General features: G+C 44.2%; 1 protein-coding gene across 2 annotated transcripts; it reads left to right on the top strand.

The window, feature by feature from the left end:
* The first annotated feature begins 2,030 nt into the window (after positions 1–2,030).
* On the top strand, positions 2,031–18,455 carry NUCKS1 (nuclear casein kinase and cyclin dependent kinase substrate 1). Of its 2 annotated transcripts, none has more exons than XM_075115676.1 (8): positions 2,031–2,407; positions 10,431–10,480; positions 11,548–11,653; positions 13,700–13,755; positions 14,081–14,233; positions 14,483–14,635; positions 15,415–15,561; positions 16,265–18,455. In XM_075115676.1, the coding sequence occupies exons 1-8, from the start codon at positions 2,391–2,393 to the stop codon at positions 16,462–16,464; spliced, it is 882 nt and encodes a 293-aa protein (XP_074971777.1). In that variant the 5' UTR covers positions 2,031–2,390; the 3' UTR covers positions 16,465–18,455. The 2 variants fall into 2 exon arrangements, with proteins under 2 accessions (XP_074971777.1, XP_074971776.1); XM_075115675.1 differs by having other exon boundaries at positions 2,069–2,407; positions 15,412–15,561.
* The last annotated feature ends 152 nt before the right edge of the window (positions 18,456–18,607 follow it).

Below are 18,607 nucleotides of genomic sequence, written 5' to 3'. Positions count from 1 at the left end.
CAACTCTTGTAGTCTTATTGACCTACAAGCGGGACGTAAGCATGCAAAACTTTCGCATCTGTGAGTCATAGCGGCTTTTAATCCAATATATCCAGCTAAGAGGAGAAAGAAAGGAATTCCTTGATGTGGTTGGTTGTTAATACGCCTTCCTCCTTATGGCTCATTAATTCACACAGTGTATTTTGGGGCTGGCTACTCAGGGAGGCAGTTGCTCTGAATGCCCCTTTTTCTTTCCTGATCGGCTTGATTTTCACGAGTATTGACTTGCACGAAGGACAGGGCACATGTGAATTGATCAGAAAAATGGCAGTAATTCCAAAGGGGACAAATTAAGCTCAAGCAAGGCATCAAATGAACTCAAATTACTCCTTTAGTTAGGTAAAAGCTGGCCATATTCGTATTGTTAAACCAGTCTTCTCAGATAACCTGACATAAAAAAATGGTTTTAAGTACTGTTTTTATTAAAACTGAGGAATGAGTCTCTCCCTAAAGATTGAAGTGCAAAGCAAAAGTGACTTGTGTTGCAGAAGCTGCCATTTTAATGGACCATGGAATACATTTTATTTTTTCCACGGCAAAAGCAGCTCCTTTTCTAAACAAAATGAGTGATTTGGGGTTACTAGGGAATGTAAAGTCTAATGAACCAAACACCCTCCCTGGACTTTGTTCTTGTATCGTACATCAGTTGCTTATGTTCTTGTATCGTACCACAGTTGCGTATGTGTATGTATGGGTGTGTGTGAACATACATCGGCTGACGCGTGCGGGGGAAAGCGGGCGTAATGAAATCAGAACGGATAATGAAATCTGCGCCTGCCGAAATAAATTCTCTGCATTTCTTCGTAAGAAAAGTACTTCACGCCGCATCTAGGGCCGCTCAGCCTAAGAAAAAAAAAAACCCAGAACTGTAAAACTCTGAAGTTTTGGGCTGTAAAAACATGAGGGCACGTAGATTTATGATAAATCCCACGGCGGAAGGTGGTGGTGCAGCGGCTGACTCCGGAGCGGAGGGGTGCTGGCTGAGCCGAGGTGCTGGGGAACGGGCCATGCAGGACACGCGGTGGGAGCCCACGAGGGCTGCGGTGGGGGGGGGGGGGGGCTCGGCCACACGGCCCCGGGTGTCCCTGTCCCTGTGACACGGGCAGCTCCCGGCCCCACGACGCCTCCCCCCCGCAGGCCCCTCTGAAGTCCGGCCCTGAATGGCGGCACGTTTACATGACAAAGGGACCCGCGACAAGAGGCAGGGCCCCCTCGGGCTCTAACCTCCCTTCCTAAGCCCCGGAGGCCACAGCAGGCCCACGGAGGCCCACGGACGGGCGACTCTCCCGCCCCCGCGCAAACCCCAACCCCACGGGTGGACTCTGCCCCGAGGGGACCTTGCCTGGGGGGGGACCCTGCCCGTAGGGGGGACACCCTGCCCCGGGGGAGACACCCAGCCCCGGGGGTGGCTCGGCGAGGTGCGCCCCCACCCCCACCCCGTGGGGGTGCGTGGGCCGGGCCCGGAGCCCACGAGGCTGCGTGGGCCCCCGCGGGGCAGGTAGCGGCGGAAGAGCATGCCCAGGGGAGCGGCGCTGGCCGGGCAGACCCGGTGGGCAGCGCTGAGGGACCCCCCTGCGCCCCCGGGGCGGCTGCGGGGCGGCGCGCCGCTTCCCCGCGTTTTCCCTCCAAAACCACGCCAGGCCCCGCGCGGCGAATCTGCGGGTCGGACTACGCCGCGCCGCCGAGCCTCCGTACAGCCGCGGCGGAAAGCCCGGCCGAGTATCGGCGGTGCGCGGCGTGGGCCCGGCGGGGCGGGACGGAGCGGGGCGGCGGCGCGGGGGCGCCGGGAGCCGGTGGCGAATCTGCCGGTGCCGCCGCGGCCCGCTCTGTCGCTCACAGCAGCTTGAGCGTGTGGGGCGTCCTCGCCCCCCTCCCCTCCTCGCGGGGGAGAGTGGGCGGGGTCTACCCGCCGTGATGGTTCGAACTAACCAATAGGACTCGTTGAACCGCCCGCCGCGGCCAATGAAGGAGAGAGGAGGTGGTGCTAGCGGGGTAGGGTGCACCGCCCCCCCCCCGCTCGCATCCTCTCGGCGGTGCGAACGCGACCATTTTGCGGGGGGGATCGGCGAGTCGGCGGCGACCGCGGCGGCAGAGCGGGGACCGGGGGCGGGGGGGGCCGCGCGGCCCACGCACAGTCACCGGGCGTCTCCCCACGGCGGGGCGCGGGCCGGCGGCGGCGCCTGAGGGGCGCAGAGGCGGCTCCGGAGGCGCGGCCTGAGGTGCTGGGCCCAGGGGCTCCCGCTCGCTCCGGGGAGGGGACGGGCGACGCCGAGCCCGCACTAGGCCACCGTTTATTTTTCCCCTCAGCGCTGGGCGACGTTCCCCGGGCCGGGCCCGAACCGCCGGGGAAAATGTCGAGGCCTGTCAGGTGAGTCCTTGGCCGAGTGCGGAGGCCCCGCTCCCGCCTCTCCGCCCTCTTCCCTCCCTCCCTCCTCCCGGGCCCGGCCCCCGCCGGTGCAGGCCCTCCCGCCCGCCCCGCGCCAGGCCTCGCCGCAGGCCCTGCCCGGGGTCGGGGCAGCCCACGGCGGGACGGGCCGGGCCGAGCCCGCCGCGGGGAGGGAGGGCGGGAGGGCAGGCAGGCGTGCGGCGGGGCCTCCGCAGGGCGAGGGGCGGTTGCGTGGTCGTGGGGAGGAGAGTGCGCGGCGGAGAGGGCAGAGAGGCCGCGCGGGTGCAGCGTGGGCCGCTTTCTCCTCTATTTCCCCTTTTAATTTTTTCCTCCATACAACTTATTATTTTTTTTTAATTTGCAACGCGCCTCGCTGCTGGCGTAGGGTGGCGGGCATCGCCCCGGGCGTGCTGCGGGAGGCGGCGGCGCGGTTCGCCGCGCCCGTACGGGGGTGCAGAGAGGAGGCCCTGAGAGAGGCGGCCTGCGGCGTCCCGCATTTTGTAACGGGGAAAGTGAATCTTTGCCATCCAGCGTGACCCGCTCGGTGCGGGGCGGAGGGGCGGTGTCGGGCAGCAGGCCTCTGTCGCAGCCCCCCGCACCCCCTTGCATGGAAGGAGGGGGATTTGGGGTGGGGGGGGCGCAGAGCAGAGCAGGCTGCGCGGGTTGGGGGAGGGGACACGCATGCAATACGCCGTGACCAGCGAGGGTCTGGAAGAGAGGGGCTGTGCATACAAGTTAAACCACGTTTAGGGGAGGAGTTCGGAGGAGCCGCCCCCTCTGGTGGGAACAGCATTGAACACACGCCCTTTTCCTCTCGCCTGGTAGCTAACTGCTCTCCCTGGGTCGGTTTCCTACTGGTGTTTCCCCCGCTTTCCTCCCAGCGCCCCCCAGAGAGGGCTGGTTTTAGGTCGCGGGGAGGAGGAAGCCCTGGGCCGCGTAGCTAGACGGGCTATATCCTCCCGAGCAGTTAAGGGGGTGGGTCGTGGTGTTTGTGTCTTTAGTTAAACAGCGTTGGAGCTGGAGCGAGGAGTGGCAGGGGAATCTTGGCTGCGTTACTGAATCGTGATAACTTTGAAAACGTACGGTATAGAGAACTTGCAACGTCTCTGAAAGTTTACGCGGGGGGAGGAGTGTAGTCTTTTTTTATTTTTCTCTCAAAATTACTGAGAGAGTGAACTTGTAATTTAAATTGTCTTTATAGAAAAGGTAAGAGGTTTCACAGGGTATTCTTTGCATGCTCTGAAATTTCTTCATTCTCAAGACGCTCTAAGTAACTGGTTGTACTTTTATTTCCAGTAAGCCTGATCTAGTGCATGGATCCTAAGTATTTTGGATCTTTTGGAATAATAAATATGAAATTAATTGTGGCTGTAAAACTTACATATATACATTTATAGGTGATAGCTTTCATATTTAAGTAATTCCTATAATATGTGAGAGTTTAAAAAAAACAAATGGTAGCTAGGATTACTTTGCTAAGCATGGAAGATTGGCGCAGTGGTTAGTGAAACTGTCGGTTTTTCATAGCTCTTCTTTTTTGACCAATAGTGTATTCCTGCATGCAAAGGTAAGGGTAAATAAAGCTCAAAGTTCCCGTCTTAGGGAACTGTCTCCGGTCTAAGAGGTGGATTAACAGGACTGGGTGTACCCTGCTCCGAAGCATCAGGCTTTGGCCTTTTGCAAGGAGGACTTTGTTGGATGAGGTGGACTAGTGGTCTGATCTTGAATGACAGCACCTGTGTTCTGAAGTACAGTGGTGATGTGACTTGGCTGCTCAGGGTGACACTTCAGTGTATGTTCTGCTGGCGGTTTGTTTGCCAGCACTGGAGTCTTGCTACAGGTAAGGAAGGTGTTGTACCTTTAAAAATATTGCTTCTAAGGTTTTGGTATTAAGTAACTTTGTAAGCAGCTGTTTCTAAAGAAGAATTTTAAAAACCCCTATAAAACTCTGCAGTGTTGTGAAAGATCTGACTTTTCTTGCCCTCAGTTGACAGGCACTGGTCTACAGGAAAATTAAGTGCCAAAGTCAGCAGGCCGTTAGTAGCAGAAATCCTTCTGGCATGTGTCAGGAATAGATCTAGCAGTCCGCTGTCTGTAATAGCCCTTTCAGCGGAAAAAATTTAAATATTCAGTGACTGATACATTGCATTGCTCTGCTTGATAGTAACTGGAGAACTAACAGATTTAAATCCCAAACTTTTAAAACTATACATTTTTTTTCTGACTATCTTAGCTTATTGTTGGTAACATGGAAGTCTGGTGAAAGGTTTCTCATCAGAGTAAGATTTAGTGTTGGAAAGTTTTTCCTCTATTCATTGGTCTTTGAATGAATTTATTATGTCTGCTTGTTTCTAGTGAATATATTCACACCTAAAACAACGAACTTAAGAATTTCAACCTATATACCCAGTTTCTGCTGGTTGGTAGAAGGCTGCCTTAAGACTGAGTCTGGTTGATGAAGTAATTTCCTTAAAATTGTTAAGTAGTAGTAATAAAGTCCCAGTATTTACAGGCTTCATGTGCCTGGTGCTCAGAGCCAAGTGCTTTCTACACAATTAAACTTCTCCTGGGTGGATAATGATGGTATCTCCACTATTGTTAGAAAACAGCAAGAAGTGAAAAGTACAGGAACCTGCAGTTATTGAACCTCTGCATCTTGTGTCTAACTCTTCTGGAATACTGCAAGAGCATTTAGAGTTGGTGGTTACGTTGTTATGTCCCTATTTATTCTTGAATGCGAATGAAATAAACCATTTTGAGCTACCATTTTTATGTGCAGCATCAATTAATGTGCCTTAAGTAAGAATTTTGACTTTAAATGTGAGGGAGCTTGCTTCTGCTTTTCCTCGCTCCTCACTTTCACTTGCTGGTACTCCTCTCCCGCAGGTGTTGTGAAATGAAACCCTGCGGGCAGGTATGGAAATCACAGGGGTTTTTAGTTTGTTCATTTTAAGATTAAAGCCAGTGATAATGAATCTATCCCAGTGCTTCAAGGCTTTACGGATTTAATTTTTTCTTTATTAGTAACTCTTGAATCCTGGTCTTGCATTGGCACTACAGTGGAAGGGTGGTCCTTTGAAAGTTCAGTTGCAGGGAAAAATATATTTATCTATTAAATATAATTTGTATTGTTGCCGGTGTTGTACCTGGACAATGTAAAGTACAAAACTGTGATTCTGGAAAGCTTCCATGGGGCAGCAGGAAAGTAACACTTTGCTGGGGATTGGCACTTAACTTGAGTAACAATGTGAGGTGTTGTCCAGAGATAAGCTAAGCTATAGATGCTTTCCAGATAAGTAAAAAGATAGGATTCTTGCTCTGAAAACTTCCAATCTAAAGAGGAACAAAGAACAAGGTAGAAGTACAATAAAAACCAAAATACCAGGAACAACACAGGTTGCAGAATTTATTTTGGGTGTGTGTATGTGTGTGTGTTTTAGGGTTTGGGTTCCCACCCGCCCCTCTCTGCATCAAACATTTCTATATTGTATTTTAAAATCTTCTCAACTGCAGTCAGGTTCAAATGGAGGATGGGCACAAGACTGCTTAAACTGTTGCTGCATAAATCATTTCATTGTTTTATGGAGTTTCAAGTCATGTGTATCCCTAAAAATTCTGCAGATGCCATGAGCAGTGCCTAGTCTTACAGACGTTTGGAGTTACACCAAGTCCAGACCCAAACAATGACCTCTGTAATTGGGAACCTCTAGTCGGTGAGTCTCGTCTGAGTACAGTTGTGCCAATTTTTAAATAGACTAACACCATAGTGATGTGGTTTAGGAACATAACTGTCACTAGGCTTCAGTGTTTCAACTTGGGATGCGTAATTGTAAGTGAATGTCTGTTCATTTAAGGCCTAAATGTAGCACCGCATATTTGTTTTGTACAACTTTGAAAACACCTATAAGAAATATTTCCCATATCTCTTGTGTTTTTTTTTTTTTCCTACCTATGTATAAAAAAAGGCACCAAATGGGTGCTTTTAAACACAATATTTATTGATAACATGTTGAGCCTTTAGCCAGGAAAATGAGAACCAGAAAGTGAAACTGACCACTCAGGCTGTGCCAGGCCTGCTCTCAGCCTCGGCAGTGAAGAAAGGGCCATGATTTTTTTTCACAAATGCTTAGTTTGATGGTTAGATTGGTTAAATGCTGTAGGTAAAAAAAAAAAACCACCAACAACAAAAAAACCCACCCTCAGTAACCATTGAAGCTGTCATTCATTTTACTTGCCATATTGTGTAAGAAGATAGGTTGTTACTTCTTCTGGTAATCATTTGACCTAAGAATTCCTCTTCAGTGTGTGATGAGATCAGTTACTAGCTTTTTAAAGACTTGTCCTAGCATTGCTTTTCAGTAGTGTATGTCGTCTTTTTTTTCAAACTTGGGCTTTAGCTGTGGATTTTAATGCCAGTGGGACTACCTGGGGATCCAAGCACTCCCTTTTAGCAAAACAAAAGCTTTCTAACTGATAGTCTGTATTCCGACAGGTTGACTTACAAAGACTGAGGGTTTAAGGACCTCCCTAGCTGCAGATGGGGTATTACTCTACAATTCTTATTCAGTTGTGTCAGCATTTAGTGATCCTTTTGGATGTTAATATTGCTTTTCATAATTTCAAAAATTTCAGTCAGTGTGGTAGGCATCCAGTATGGGTTGTAAGAACTACTGTGCATTTCTGAGCTCTTATTAAATTACTTGAGTATTATTTTGCTAAATAAGTGCTTCCAAGGTAAGGTGTTTGACTTGCTAGATGAGTTACTCTTTATTCCAGAAATATTGGACTGACAGCTGTTACTGAAAACTTACGCTATCAGGACCTCTCTCTGTACCTTTTCTCCCCCAGTTCCTTCTCACATGCACTTTAAATGTTAAGCTGAATTAGCAAGCAAGTTAAATCTTAAAATTTTAGTGTGTATTTTAAACCAGATTGAACAACATCCATCCCAGATGTCTAGTAGACTGCCTTTTTATGCTCAGTCTAAGTGAATTTAACAAATAGTTTATTTTTATGTCTGGTTGCTTGCCTTAACATCATCTGATTTTTGCTAGTGGCAGAGATACTCTTCATTGACACCACCAGCAATACTTTTTTTCTGGCTCTTAAATCCAGTGCAGTTATCTACTGTGCTTTTATCGCCTTGGTGTAATAACAGATGCAGTCTCTTTGCAGACTCAGTTATTAAGCATTGCACATCAGCGCTGTTGACAGTTCTAAAGAAAAACACAAGTAGATCTAAATGGGGTGTATGATGGGTAGAGAGTGAGGAGAATGGCAGATGCAAGAGCAGTTTGTTGGACGTTTCTGCCCCCGTGAGCGTCTCCAGTTCTGTTGGGCAGAAGTTTGTATCTCTACCCTTCTCCGTGCCCTGCAAAATAGCACACAGCAAGCCAAACAGCCTCCTCACTTGTTTTCTTCTGCCAAAGTGATTTTTTTGATACTTCTGTTCACCAGGTAATGAAAGCCTAACAGGCTTTACTTTCTAGCTGAAACACCAGGTACAGTGCTTACGAAGAGGAAGGACATAGACAATGTTTTCTGTTAATGTTTTATCTGAGAGTGTTATGTTTTCAGTACCTCATTTAATATGGGTCTCTGAAATAAGCAAGATGAAACTGTATGACCGACTTACTACAAGGTGGCAATATTGCACTTTCCATCTTGCTTCTTAGATAAGTGATGTCAGAAACCATTTTCTACAAAGCTGCTAGAACAGAATATGTGGCAATTCTACCTTTTTTGTCCCATTTTTATGCTTTTAGAAGAAAAAACCCTATACCTGATATTTACACCACATCAAACATCTTATTTAGTAACTTTATTGTTCTTCAGATGTTTACCAGAATAAAATTATTGTTTTCATGTGAGATGGGTCAGGAGGCAATCTATCTTCAGGAAGACTACCTCTTGGCACAGGAATTTGGGTCCCTGGATGGTACACCATAACAAGCCTTGCCCATAGTTGTACTCCTAAATTGGGATTTTACCATATTCGGCCCACAAGTGAGCGAGCAGTGCTCTGTAGCACGTTGCTGTTGTACTTTGTTCCCCTCACATGCACTCTGAAGCTTGGATGGGGTTCAGCTTGTAGAAATCTAATGACTGGTCTTGCCTTCCTTTTGTTTGCTTGTTTGTTTTGGGGTTTGGGTTTGGTTTTGGGGTTTTTGTTTTGGTTTTTGCTTTTTGTTTTTTTTAGGGTTGGCTGGTTTTTGGTTTGGGTGTGTTTTGGGGTGTTTTTTTTGAGTTTAAGAACCTTGGTGTACGGTTGAAGTAAAATAATTATGCTGCTTCATCTTTTGAAGGCTGCTGTAAGCTGTGAATAGAGGTACTTGTACAGGAGGGCGACTTACAATTGATTTCAAATGGATCAACAGCCAGAACACAACAATGACTTTTGGGGTGTCTTTCAACTAAACAGTCTTATCAGCAGCGTGTGATGTTAATCCCAAAGTGCAGTTCAGTTAGGGGAGCTGGATGTGAAATTCAGCAGTCGTGCTCTGCAGTGCAGCATTGGGGAAGGGCATTGTGGTCCGCGTGCTGGATGGAGCTTGCATTGGCTTCTCTTTGCAGCAGTCCTCAGGTCTGTGATGCTGGGTAGGTCACCTGATCTATCACTTGCCTGACTTTTTTAGCTGCAGACGTGAGCTCATGTGATGGTTACTGCAAAATCAAGTTCATCAGTGGCTTTGGGTCAAAGGGATTGTCAAAACTGTGTGCGGAGGGGTGTGTGAATCTGTGGTGCTGTTATGAGCTGTGCCTCCTTTTCCCATTGCACGTCAGCCATGAGAGGTGGATGTTTGGAGTCTGAGTTTGACTGAGGCGTTATCAGTGGGAGCTCAAATACCATTCAGTTGTGTAGCTGTCTTGGTTCCCTTAAGTAGCTGTCTTACAGGGCGGTTATGTCTTGTCAGTAAAGTAGTTAGCACAGGTGCTGAGAAAATAGCCAGCAACGACTTGCGTTTTGTTTTTTGGGTTTTGTTAAGTTAAAGAAACAGATGTAGTTTTGTTGGCAAATGAGGCATTGGTTTCAGTTATAGCTGCTTGTGTAGTTAAACTAATTTTGTCTAGAATTGGCCACTGCGTTTGCACTGTTAATGATACCTCGTTACCTGTGCTACTTTCAGTTCGGTTAGAGATCGGAGAAGGTGCTGATGAGGTAAAGAAAGTACAGATCCCTTTGCTGTTCCAAACCACAGGCTGGGTGAAAGGCATGTCTTCCTCCATTGTTGTGCCTAGTGATAGTCTTAAGCATTGTAGCAGCTCTCTCACATCTTGTTAGAGCATCGAAGTACCTGATTGAGAAAGCTCCTAGAAAACTCCTAGTGAAGACTTGAAATGCTTTAGAAACAGAGATCATGTGGGAAAACAAAAATCTTGAGGAGAAGGTATGACAGCAAGCATGATTACATTGAGCTGTGAGAAGCAGAAAATCAAAAAAAGAGCAGTTAGGATATGTTTATCCCATTCATGATAATATTTGTGAACTTGTTTGATTCATGGAACTGTAGTCTTGAATATCACAGCTTTGAAACAGGGTGTTAGGGGGAGCTATGGCTTGAAGCTCAGGCTGATGCATTCTTTAAATGCATCTTTAATCTTGGGGTGCAGATCCTGCTTTAAAACAGTGCTTTCACTAGCGAAGGTGTAATAATGATAGATGTTCAGCTTTAGTAACGATAGAACCATGGAGCATAGGTTAAGATGGCTCTTCCTTACTGCAGTGGTGAGCTGCAAGAGTGCTACCTGTCAAAAAGCACTTCCTAATTCTGAGAATATAGTCCAGCCTGTTATAACAGCTCCTTAGGAAAATGCTAGAATACACTGCCTGTTCACTTCTGACTTCAAAGGTATAGGCTGGCTATTTATGAGAGTTTTCTTGGGATGTTTTTGGGCGACAAATCCTGCACTGGAAGCAAGGATATGGAACTTTGTTACTTGAAAAAAGCTTTTGTATCTCTGAGATTGAATCGCTAATTTCCGCCCCTCCCCTGCTTTTTAACAGGAACAGGAAGGTGGTCGATTACTCCCAGTTTCAGGAATCAGATGATGCTGGTAAATTACTTTTTTTGTCTTAACAATATAATAATATTCTTGGGTTAGAGAAGTTCATTTATTGCTTTGCATATTGTTCTGCTTCTAGTCACATCTTTAACTTAAATTCTAAGGAGTTTCTGCTCTTCACAGTATCTGAACTGTTAATAAGTACTTGAAAATATAATTAATCTCATATGTTTTGTATTAAACAAACAATAGTGATAGAAATCTTATTATTTAATGCTTGTATTGTTGTCCTGCCTTGAGGCAGTTGGCAGCAACTGTCTTCTTCCTTGGTCTATGTTATGTTCTGTAGCAGAATCTCCCTGATGCCACTTTCTTCTGCAGTAAAATGATTTCAGTTTATTTTAGCGGACTCTAGTTAATCCCGTAATGTCATGCATTTTTGTGAATAGCATCTAAAACAAAAAAATCTTTGTTTGTTCTTTGTGAATTAACGAAATATTTCTGGAAGCCATATGGAATATGTGTGGTGTTCTTAGAAAATAGACATACTGCTACTGTTTGCTAAGTGAGGTTGCACTGATAATTAATGGGAACAAATATGCATTGTTCTTAACTGCAGTACTGTTACTGGTATTGTATAAGATATTGTGTAACAGTTGTAAAAAGTTACACTGTAAACTCCTATATAATGACATACTTTTTCCCATCATAGGAAAGTAAATAGTAAAAAGTAAAGTAGTGTTTCTACATGCTGTTAAAAGCATGTAGAAATATGCATGGATGCTAACTTCTAGTAGGTTTACATAACAAGTCTGTTTCTGGCTAGCTGTACAATTAAGATACTGTGTCCTCTCATGAGGCTTTTTGTACGTTCCCTAACACTCCTGTGTCAGACTTGATTGTACATGGCATTTTTATTGTGCTGTTGGCAGAAGGTAAATCACTGGCAGAAGACAGGACTTTGCTTCTATAAAGTTTTGTTTGAAGCTTTGTTATTTTTTTTTTGAAGGGCTTCTTTTTGTTGTGCATGAAATGGTCAGTTTAAGTTATAGCTGAGGAAGTCAGTTTGCTGGGAACTAGGAGTTTGATTCAAAACCATTTTGTACTGTCCTGTCCAGATGAAGATTATGGAAGAGATTCAGGTCCCCCATCCAAGAAAATCCGTTCATCTCCCCGGGAGGCTAAAAATAAGAGGCGATCTGGGAAGAATTCTCAGGAGGACAGGTAAAAGAAGCACTTCATCTGTTACGAACATGTCTCCGAACCCTGTCCTGTATGTGGGGAGCAGTATCTTCTAAGAGGAATGATTGTAAGTGGAGTTTGAGGTCTGCAGTGTAAGATAACAGAGCTCTCAATCACAAAGCTTGCACAACCAGCTTGGACATTGAGGTGGTTCGTTCTTATTCGAGTAGACAGAGAAATCACGTGTAAAGTACTTGTAATAATACTTTGTTATTAAAATAGCTTTCCAGAGCTAGACAGTTGGAATGGGAAGGAATAAGCAGCAACTATTGCAATTATCCAGGTAAGTTAGGAGCAGGATGCATTTCATTTTCCATGGCGTTTTGTGTACGCTCAGTGTGTTCCTGTGGTTAAAGACAAAATGGGTCAGTACAGTGGCAATTGGGAGCAGGGGCCATTTGTTAGTTGTGTGGTTCTTTGTTTCCCATTTCCTGTTTTGTCTAATTCGGGAACAAAGTAACTTGTTTTGATAACTGAGTTGCTCCAGCAGTGTGAAAGGCCTCACTTCGGAGTGGTGCCCTGTTGAATAGTGGAGGTCTGTCCCGCAGAGCAAAGATATCTTTTTACAATAACTGTGGTCAGCAAATGACTGCCATAAGACCTATTAAATCAGTTGACTACTTTCGTGGCAGACATCGACTTTGGGGTGGAGGTTCTGCCAGCTGGTTCTTGTTCGCGAAGTCTAGGGTGTCTCTTTATCCTGTTGTACCGTTTGCTGGAATATGGGTAACTTAGCAGCAGATATGCTTAAGAGGCTTCCCCATCATGCCCCTGTTCTGTAAAGTTAAAGCTGAATATAGGCATGAGGATATTTGCATGGTCCACCTGCTATTGTGAACTGAGAGGGAGAGGCTGTTTTCACCCTGGCAAACACCTGTAACACCTGAAATCAAAGATTTAATGGCTGTGACATAAAGAAGTTGGGCTAGGCAGCTCCCAAAGCAACTAAATAGTTGACCTTGATGTCAGAGGAGCTCTGGGGATTTTTAAGTATGTAAGGACATTTCTGTGTGTATCACAAACATTGCGGAGGGCTTACATGTAAAACAAACTCATGTATTTTAGGTAATTGAAATCCACAGTTGTTTGTATAAAGACTTGAAAGCATTTGGGCCTGAGGGGCTGTAATGTGACAAGTTATCTAAACTGTTAGGGTTCCTGAGAAATGTTGTGTGTTGGTTTCAACTGCCAAATTTAAAAGCAGTAACGGTTTGTTCTATTGTATTTTTTGACCTCAGCAAACTCTGCAGTTCAGCCATTCCCGAAGCATATATTGTACATCAGTATATGTTGAGGGCCCTCAACAGAGTGTTCACCATTCGTGTTTAAAACACTTGTTTAATCTCTGATGGGAGTGCATGTTCTTACGTGCTGGAAGGAAAACCCTTTCCGGACAATGGTAATGACTAATGTTGGGGGTTTGGATAAGAGCAGAACGTTAGTACCCCCTCGATAGGGACACCCTCTGATGGGGATTGAAACCATTAGAAGGGAGTGGTGAAACTCCATCAGAGATCAGATTGTTTGGGAGCTTGTAAGAGCAAATAGGTGGTAGTTGACTGCTATGCAGCAACATACGCAGAGTGAAGGATTCCAAATGAAATGGTGATATAAAGACAAGTGAAGACTATAAAACTCTTCAGAGTAGAACTTTGTTCCATTTAGAGACTTGGCCATGCATTAGCATATAAAACTTCAAAATTCTAACTGTAAAATGGAAGACATCTGGATTACTGGTAGGCTTTGGAGTGAAGTGCATGATTCATCTCAACCTTATTATTTCCTGGTTGGTTCACTTGGCTCTGTGTAAGTTTGTGTGTGATTCAGAGTTCGAACATTATATTTATGACCATGATAACTACATATACAGCTGAGTAATCCTGAAGTGTAACATGGTAATGTCCAGGAAAAGTGCATGTTCCCAGCGTAGAGATGAGTTTGCTCTCTGAAAATTGCTGTTTTCCATATAGTAGTGACTGAAATTGGAGTTAAAACAGCAGTCAAGCCCTGTCTTTCTCTCATTTTCAGTGAGGATTCAGAAGAAAAAGATGTGAAGACTAAGAAAGATGATTCACACTCGGCAGGTAACTAACTACATTGTACTGATAGTATGTCTTCAAAATAAAGACCAGTTTGTAAAGTTACAGGAGTAGGATTTGACATAGGAAAGAAATTGACCTGACTAGAGAAGCCTGCGCTTTGTAATACACTTACCTTAGGCTGGATGCTGCCTCTACTGCTGGCCCTAGTTTGGGGTACCAGATGTTTTTGTGTGTGCATCTGTAACACGATGCTGCTACAAAGTTTGTCTTCACAGGTGGATAGATATATGTTAAGCTCTTCCCTGTAGTTCTCATCCATCTGTCAGAATGATAAAAGAAACTTTGTATTTGTACCTTTTCCTTCCAGATGAAGATTTTGGCAGTGAAGATGATGACTTAGGAGCAGATGATGGCAAAGCTGACAGTGACTATGAGAGCTCTCAAAAAAGCAAAAAAGGAAAAAAGGCTAAACCAGAAAAGAATAAGAGAGCAGCCTCCAAATCCAGGAAAAGGCCTGCAGGTAAGAAAAAAAAAAAAGTTGATTGTCTTTACAGTGAAAGATACCACACAGATCAATGTTGGATGACTACGGAAACACGCTTATTAGGTTGAATGTGACCGTGTTGGCATCACAGCTCAGTTATTCAGTGAGTGTCGTGGTTAACTTTCTCACGCATGACTTGTCTGGAGGCAGCATTTGGGCAAGCAGAGGTCAGTTAGGTTGTCAGTATTCTCTGTCTTCATTATAACTTGGTGACTTTTGCTGCAGAGGACAGTGAGGACGAGAAAGAAGACCACAAAAATGTGCGTCAGCAACGACAGGCAGCATCCAAAGCAGCTTCTAAACAACGAGAGATGCTCATGGATGATGTGGGTAGTGAGGAGGAAGAACAAGAGGATGACGAGGCACAGTTCCAGGAGAGTGAGTAAATGGGATTGTAAAAAGTTAAGATCAATGTGACATGGATATAGTACCAGACATGAGTTTATTGGTCTGGCCAGACGGCAGAAGGACCACAGTTTGCTTTTTAACTGCAACTGTGAAGACTTAAGTGGTCTTTCTCAGTAACTTATTTGATACTGCATATCTGTCACACAGACCAAGCTTACATATTTCACATCTAGAATTTTTGTTTGAACTTTGCAGCAAAGTTGTGTGTCTTTAGAAGCGGCCTTAAAGGTCTATTGTAAAGTTTTTAATGCTTTTTGCTGCTTCTTGCTATCCTATTGGTTTTGAGGCCTGAAGGTAGCTTCAGGTGATACAGAAGTACTTTATCCTTGACTGATCAAAGTAGGACGGTTTGTTTCGTAAGAAGAAATGGGTTCAGCTTGTAATGAACTGGAGTAAGTTCTTTAAATACTGAGTGCAAACATGAGTTCAGAATGGAGTAGGAGTGCCATTGAAAAGATCACTTAACTTCTGTCAAGAGATTCTCTTTATTTTGAGATGGGTTAAATTAAGGAGACGGAGCATATTTTGAGGGCCTCAAAACGGTTGCCTGTTTCATCATACTAGTGCTTTATCCCTCCCAGTCTAAAATCTTCTGCTGTGTCACATTTCTTTAACACAGCAGGTAGGTGGAAGCTCATAAGGTTGCAGAGTTCTAGTTTCCTGTCTCTGTAGTTTAACTGGCAGGTCTCTCAACTGTATCTTCTGCTCCCTTTTTCCCCAAAACTTAAATTTTATTGTGCTTTCAGCAGATTCAGGAAGCGATGAAGACTTCCTCATGGAAGATGATGATGATAGTGACTACGGCAGTTCAAAAAAGAAAAACAAAAAGGTCTCGAAGAAATCCAAGCCAGAGAGGAAAGAAAAGAAAATGCCGAAGCCCAGGCTAAAGGCTACAGGTGAGTCTCTGCAAGGGAAGTTACACAGTTTGCTTTAGAGGCTAGGATTTTCTTTCTCTATATAGAGGACTCAGTGGAAATCTTGGGGTCGGTAGGCATCCACGGAAAATGTTGAAGGGCTAATTCATGTAACTTGCTGTGATTTAAAACAGCACTATGACATAATAAGGTGGCTTTAATTCTTTCTTAATTAAGAGATTGAGTTAGTATCTATGTCTTGTTGGCAAAAACTGTGTAGATGGCAAAACCTTCCCTGCTGAATTGCTGCAGTCTTGACTTTCTAGGCATCACAGCCAAATAATATATGTGGCTTTGCTTGGGACTCATGGACTTTGTTTTCAGGGTGGAGGAAGGTGGAGAAGTCTGAACCAAGGGAAAACTTGATGCGCTTCTGCAGGAAGTCTAAAATCATAATAGCAATGTATGTACTGGTTTGACAAGAGGCTCGCTGTGTTAGTTTAAATGTCATATCCAGTAACTACTCAGGATTTGCAATTAAATAGTTTTAAAATCTTGTTAGCTAACTTCAGTTCAGCTTTACTAATATGGAGTGAAAAACCCACCATGTGTGGTATGGTCAAAGCAAAATGAAACCTGCTACTGAAGTCTGTTGTAAAGCCTGCTTGTATAAAGCCCAATTACTTTTTTTTTTTTTTGGTCTTTGTTGCTGATCATAACTTTTATAAGCTTTTTCTTTTTTCAGTGACCCCCAGTCCAGTGAAAGGCAAAGGGAAGGCAGGCCGCCCCACAGCTTCCAAGGCAACAAAAGAAAAGACCCCATCCCCCAAAGAAGAGGATGAAGAGCCTGAAAGTCCCCCAGAAAAGAAAAAATCAGCCAGCCCTCCACCAGAGAAGTCAGGGGATGAGGGATCTGAAGATGAAGCACCCTCTGGTGAAGATTAAATGGCAGTTGAGGAAATCTTTGTTTAAAAAAAAAAAAAAGAAAAAAAGAAAAAGGAAAAGAAAACATACTTAGGGGTAGAACACGGTTTTGGCTGTGGCTTGACTCATGGGCTTTGAATGCTGTCTTTACTTTCAGCTGTTTAATACAGTGTATCCTTTTTTTAATAAGAGGAAACCCTTATACAGTAATATTTTGAAGTCAATGTTCTCTGTTGGCCATTCCGTTCTCCCTCCCCCACCAAATCTGAAAGCCATTTGAGACAAATTAACAGACCATTTAAATATATATTTTTTTCAAGGGATACTGCAGTTGTGAAGCAATAAGGTTTGAGGCTGATACGTGGAAACCATACTTACAAATCGTTAAGTAGACTAGATTTCCCAGTGCTGGTAAGAGTTCTTTAAAACTATTATTCTGTATTTGAATATGTGGGAAAAATGAACCTATGCTTTAACAGACTTGTTGATACAAGGTCACTCTCAGAAAAAATGTAGTTGATGTGAATTCCAGTTGAGGAAGAGGAAACATGGGGAGGAAACCTGTGTTTCTTGGATTCAGGCACGTTTTTCATGGAAAGCAATCAAGAGACTTGTAGATGGTCTGCTGTCTTTTATTTAGAAAAGACCCTCCAATTAGGCTGCGAGATCTTTTGTCTTTGCTGGATAGAATACTATTCTGCTTTAGGCAAATTGCAGTTCATTCTATACAAATTCAGATGTACAACCTACAAGCTTTTCACATCCATTAACTCTATTTTATTTCTTCCAAGGTTGGCTATAGATGGGCAGAATAGGGAAGAGGAATTGAAAGCAATTTTAAAAACTCTGGTTTCCATTTGGTATTGTGGAAAATGTCTTTCAAGTTTTTTCAAGAAAAAAAAATCAATGGGTAGTGCAAAACTAAATTCTTTAGCTTTTGGGGCGAGGGATGTCCTTTTATAAATGTGAAGCAAAGGATTCCTGTAATGCTCTGGTCAGTCTCGGATCCCATGAGTCACGCTTAAGTGTTTCTCTTCTCTCCCTCCATCTGTCCTCAGAAAGGCTGTGTAGTTCATACCTCTCGGCCTCTCCAGCTGCAGTGTTGGACAGCAGACCTTCCATCAATAGTGAACGTCACCCCGATACCACTTCCATTTCTTCATCCTTCCACCCTACAGTGTTGTGGGAGGCTTTGCTCCTACATTGGCATGTCTGCTTCTCACTGTTGGCCATCATTCTGCTCCCCAAGCCTCAGAAGTGCTGAATAGGGAACAGTATTAAAGGATGAAGCTGGGGGGAGGTGGAGTTTGGAAGCAGTGTAGTAGGGCTATCGTTTTATAATAAAAGCAGGATGTCCCTCTAAATGCAAGACACTTGAGATGCGTGTGGTGGCATTTTAATGTGTTTTTATCAAAGCAGCCATATCCTTTTCTAAACTTTAATTAAAAATACGCAAGCCTTGGTTTTCAAACCCTAATACGGAGGTTGCTGCCATGTTTGTTGGTGGAAATATTGAAAACTGGACCTGCCATTTTTCTTTTTTTCTCTTAAACCCTTTGTGCTTTCTGTATGTTGCTCACAGTTATCTTATAGCTGACAAGCTTTGCATCTTTTTTTTGTCACAGAACTACACGTTTTGTAACCAGCCTCTTGAAGGTAACATAAGGCAGCTAATTAGTTGGATTTCTGGTGCACATGCTACCAGATCTTTAATCCTGTTTGGATTTTAGAGAGCTTATAGATGTGATACACTAATATGACCAGGAAGGACACTTGGCTGAATGACATAGGGAGCCTGAAGATGCTGAGCATAGTGTGGAGCCTAAAATGTGGAACGGAATATTGATATAACAGCCGAGTGATTGTCTTGTGTGATTCATAGCCATGGATTTTACTGAGGCTGGTAAATTACCTTACCTTGGCTTATAAAAATTTAAGTTCTCTAACATTCTTTACTATAATGAAACTACTGTTGCCATTACAATAAAGATGATCGGTGTTTCCATTGTAAATCTTTTTTTTTTAAAGTGGTTTAATTTTGCAGAACAGCTTAAGGCTGGAGTGAAGTATCAGTCTTGCAAAAGAAGCAAATGTAATCCCCTCTCCTCTCCCGCACCTCTTCCCACCTTCCAGAGATCTCTGGGAGAGCAGAATCTCTTGCATT

Source organism: Phalacrocorax aristotelis, chromosome 21 (assembly GCF_949628215.1).
Source record: "Phalacrocorax aristotelis chromosome 21, bGulAri2.1, whole genome shotgun sequence".
Lineage (NCBI taxonomy): Eukaryota > Metazoa > Chordata > Aves > Suliformes > Phalacrocoracidae > Phalacrocorax > Phalacrocorax aristotelis.
Note: the sequence above shows the minus strand (reverse complement) of the source record. Positions and strands in the feature narration are given on the sequence as shown.

Coding starts and splice junctions, on each gene's coding strand:
- NUCKS1 (XM_075115675.1), top strand. Junction 13,756..14,080: donor AGATGATTCACACTCGGCAG/GTAACTAACTAC, acceptor TTTTCCTTCCAG/ATGAAGATTTTGGCAGTGAA. Junction 15,562..16,264: donor GCCCAGGCTAAAGGCTACAG/GTGAGTCTCTGC, acceptor TTCTTTTTTCAG/TGACCCCCAGTCCAGTGAAA.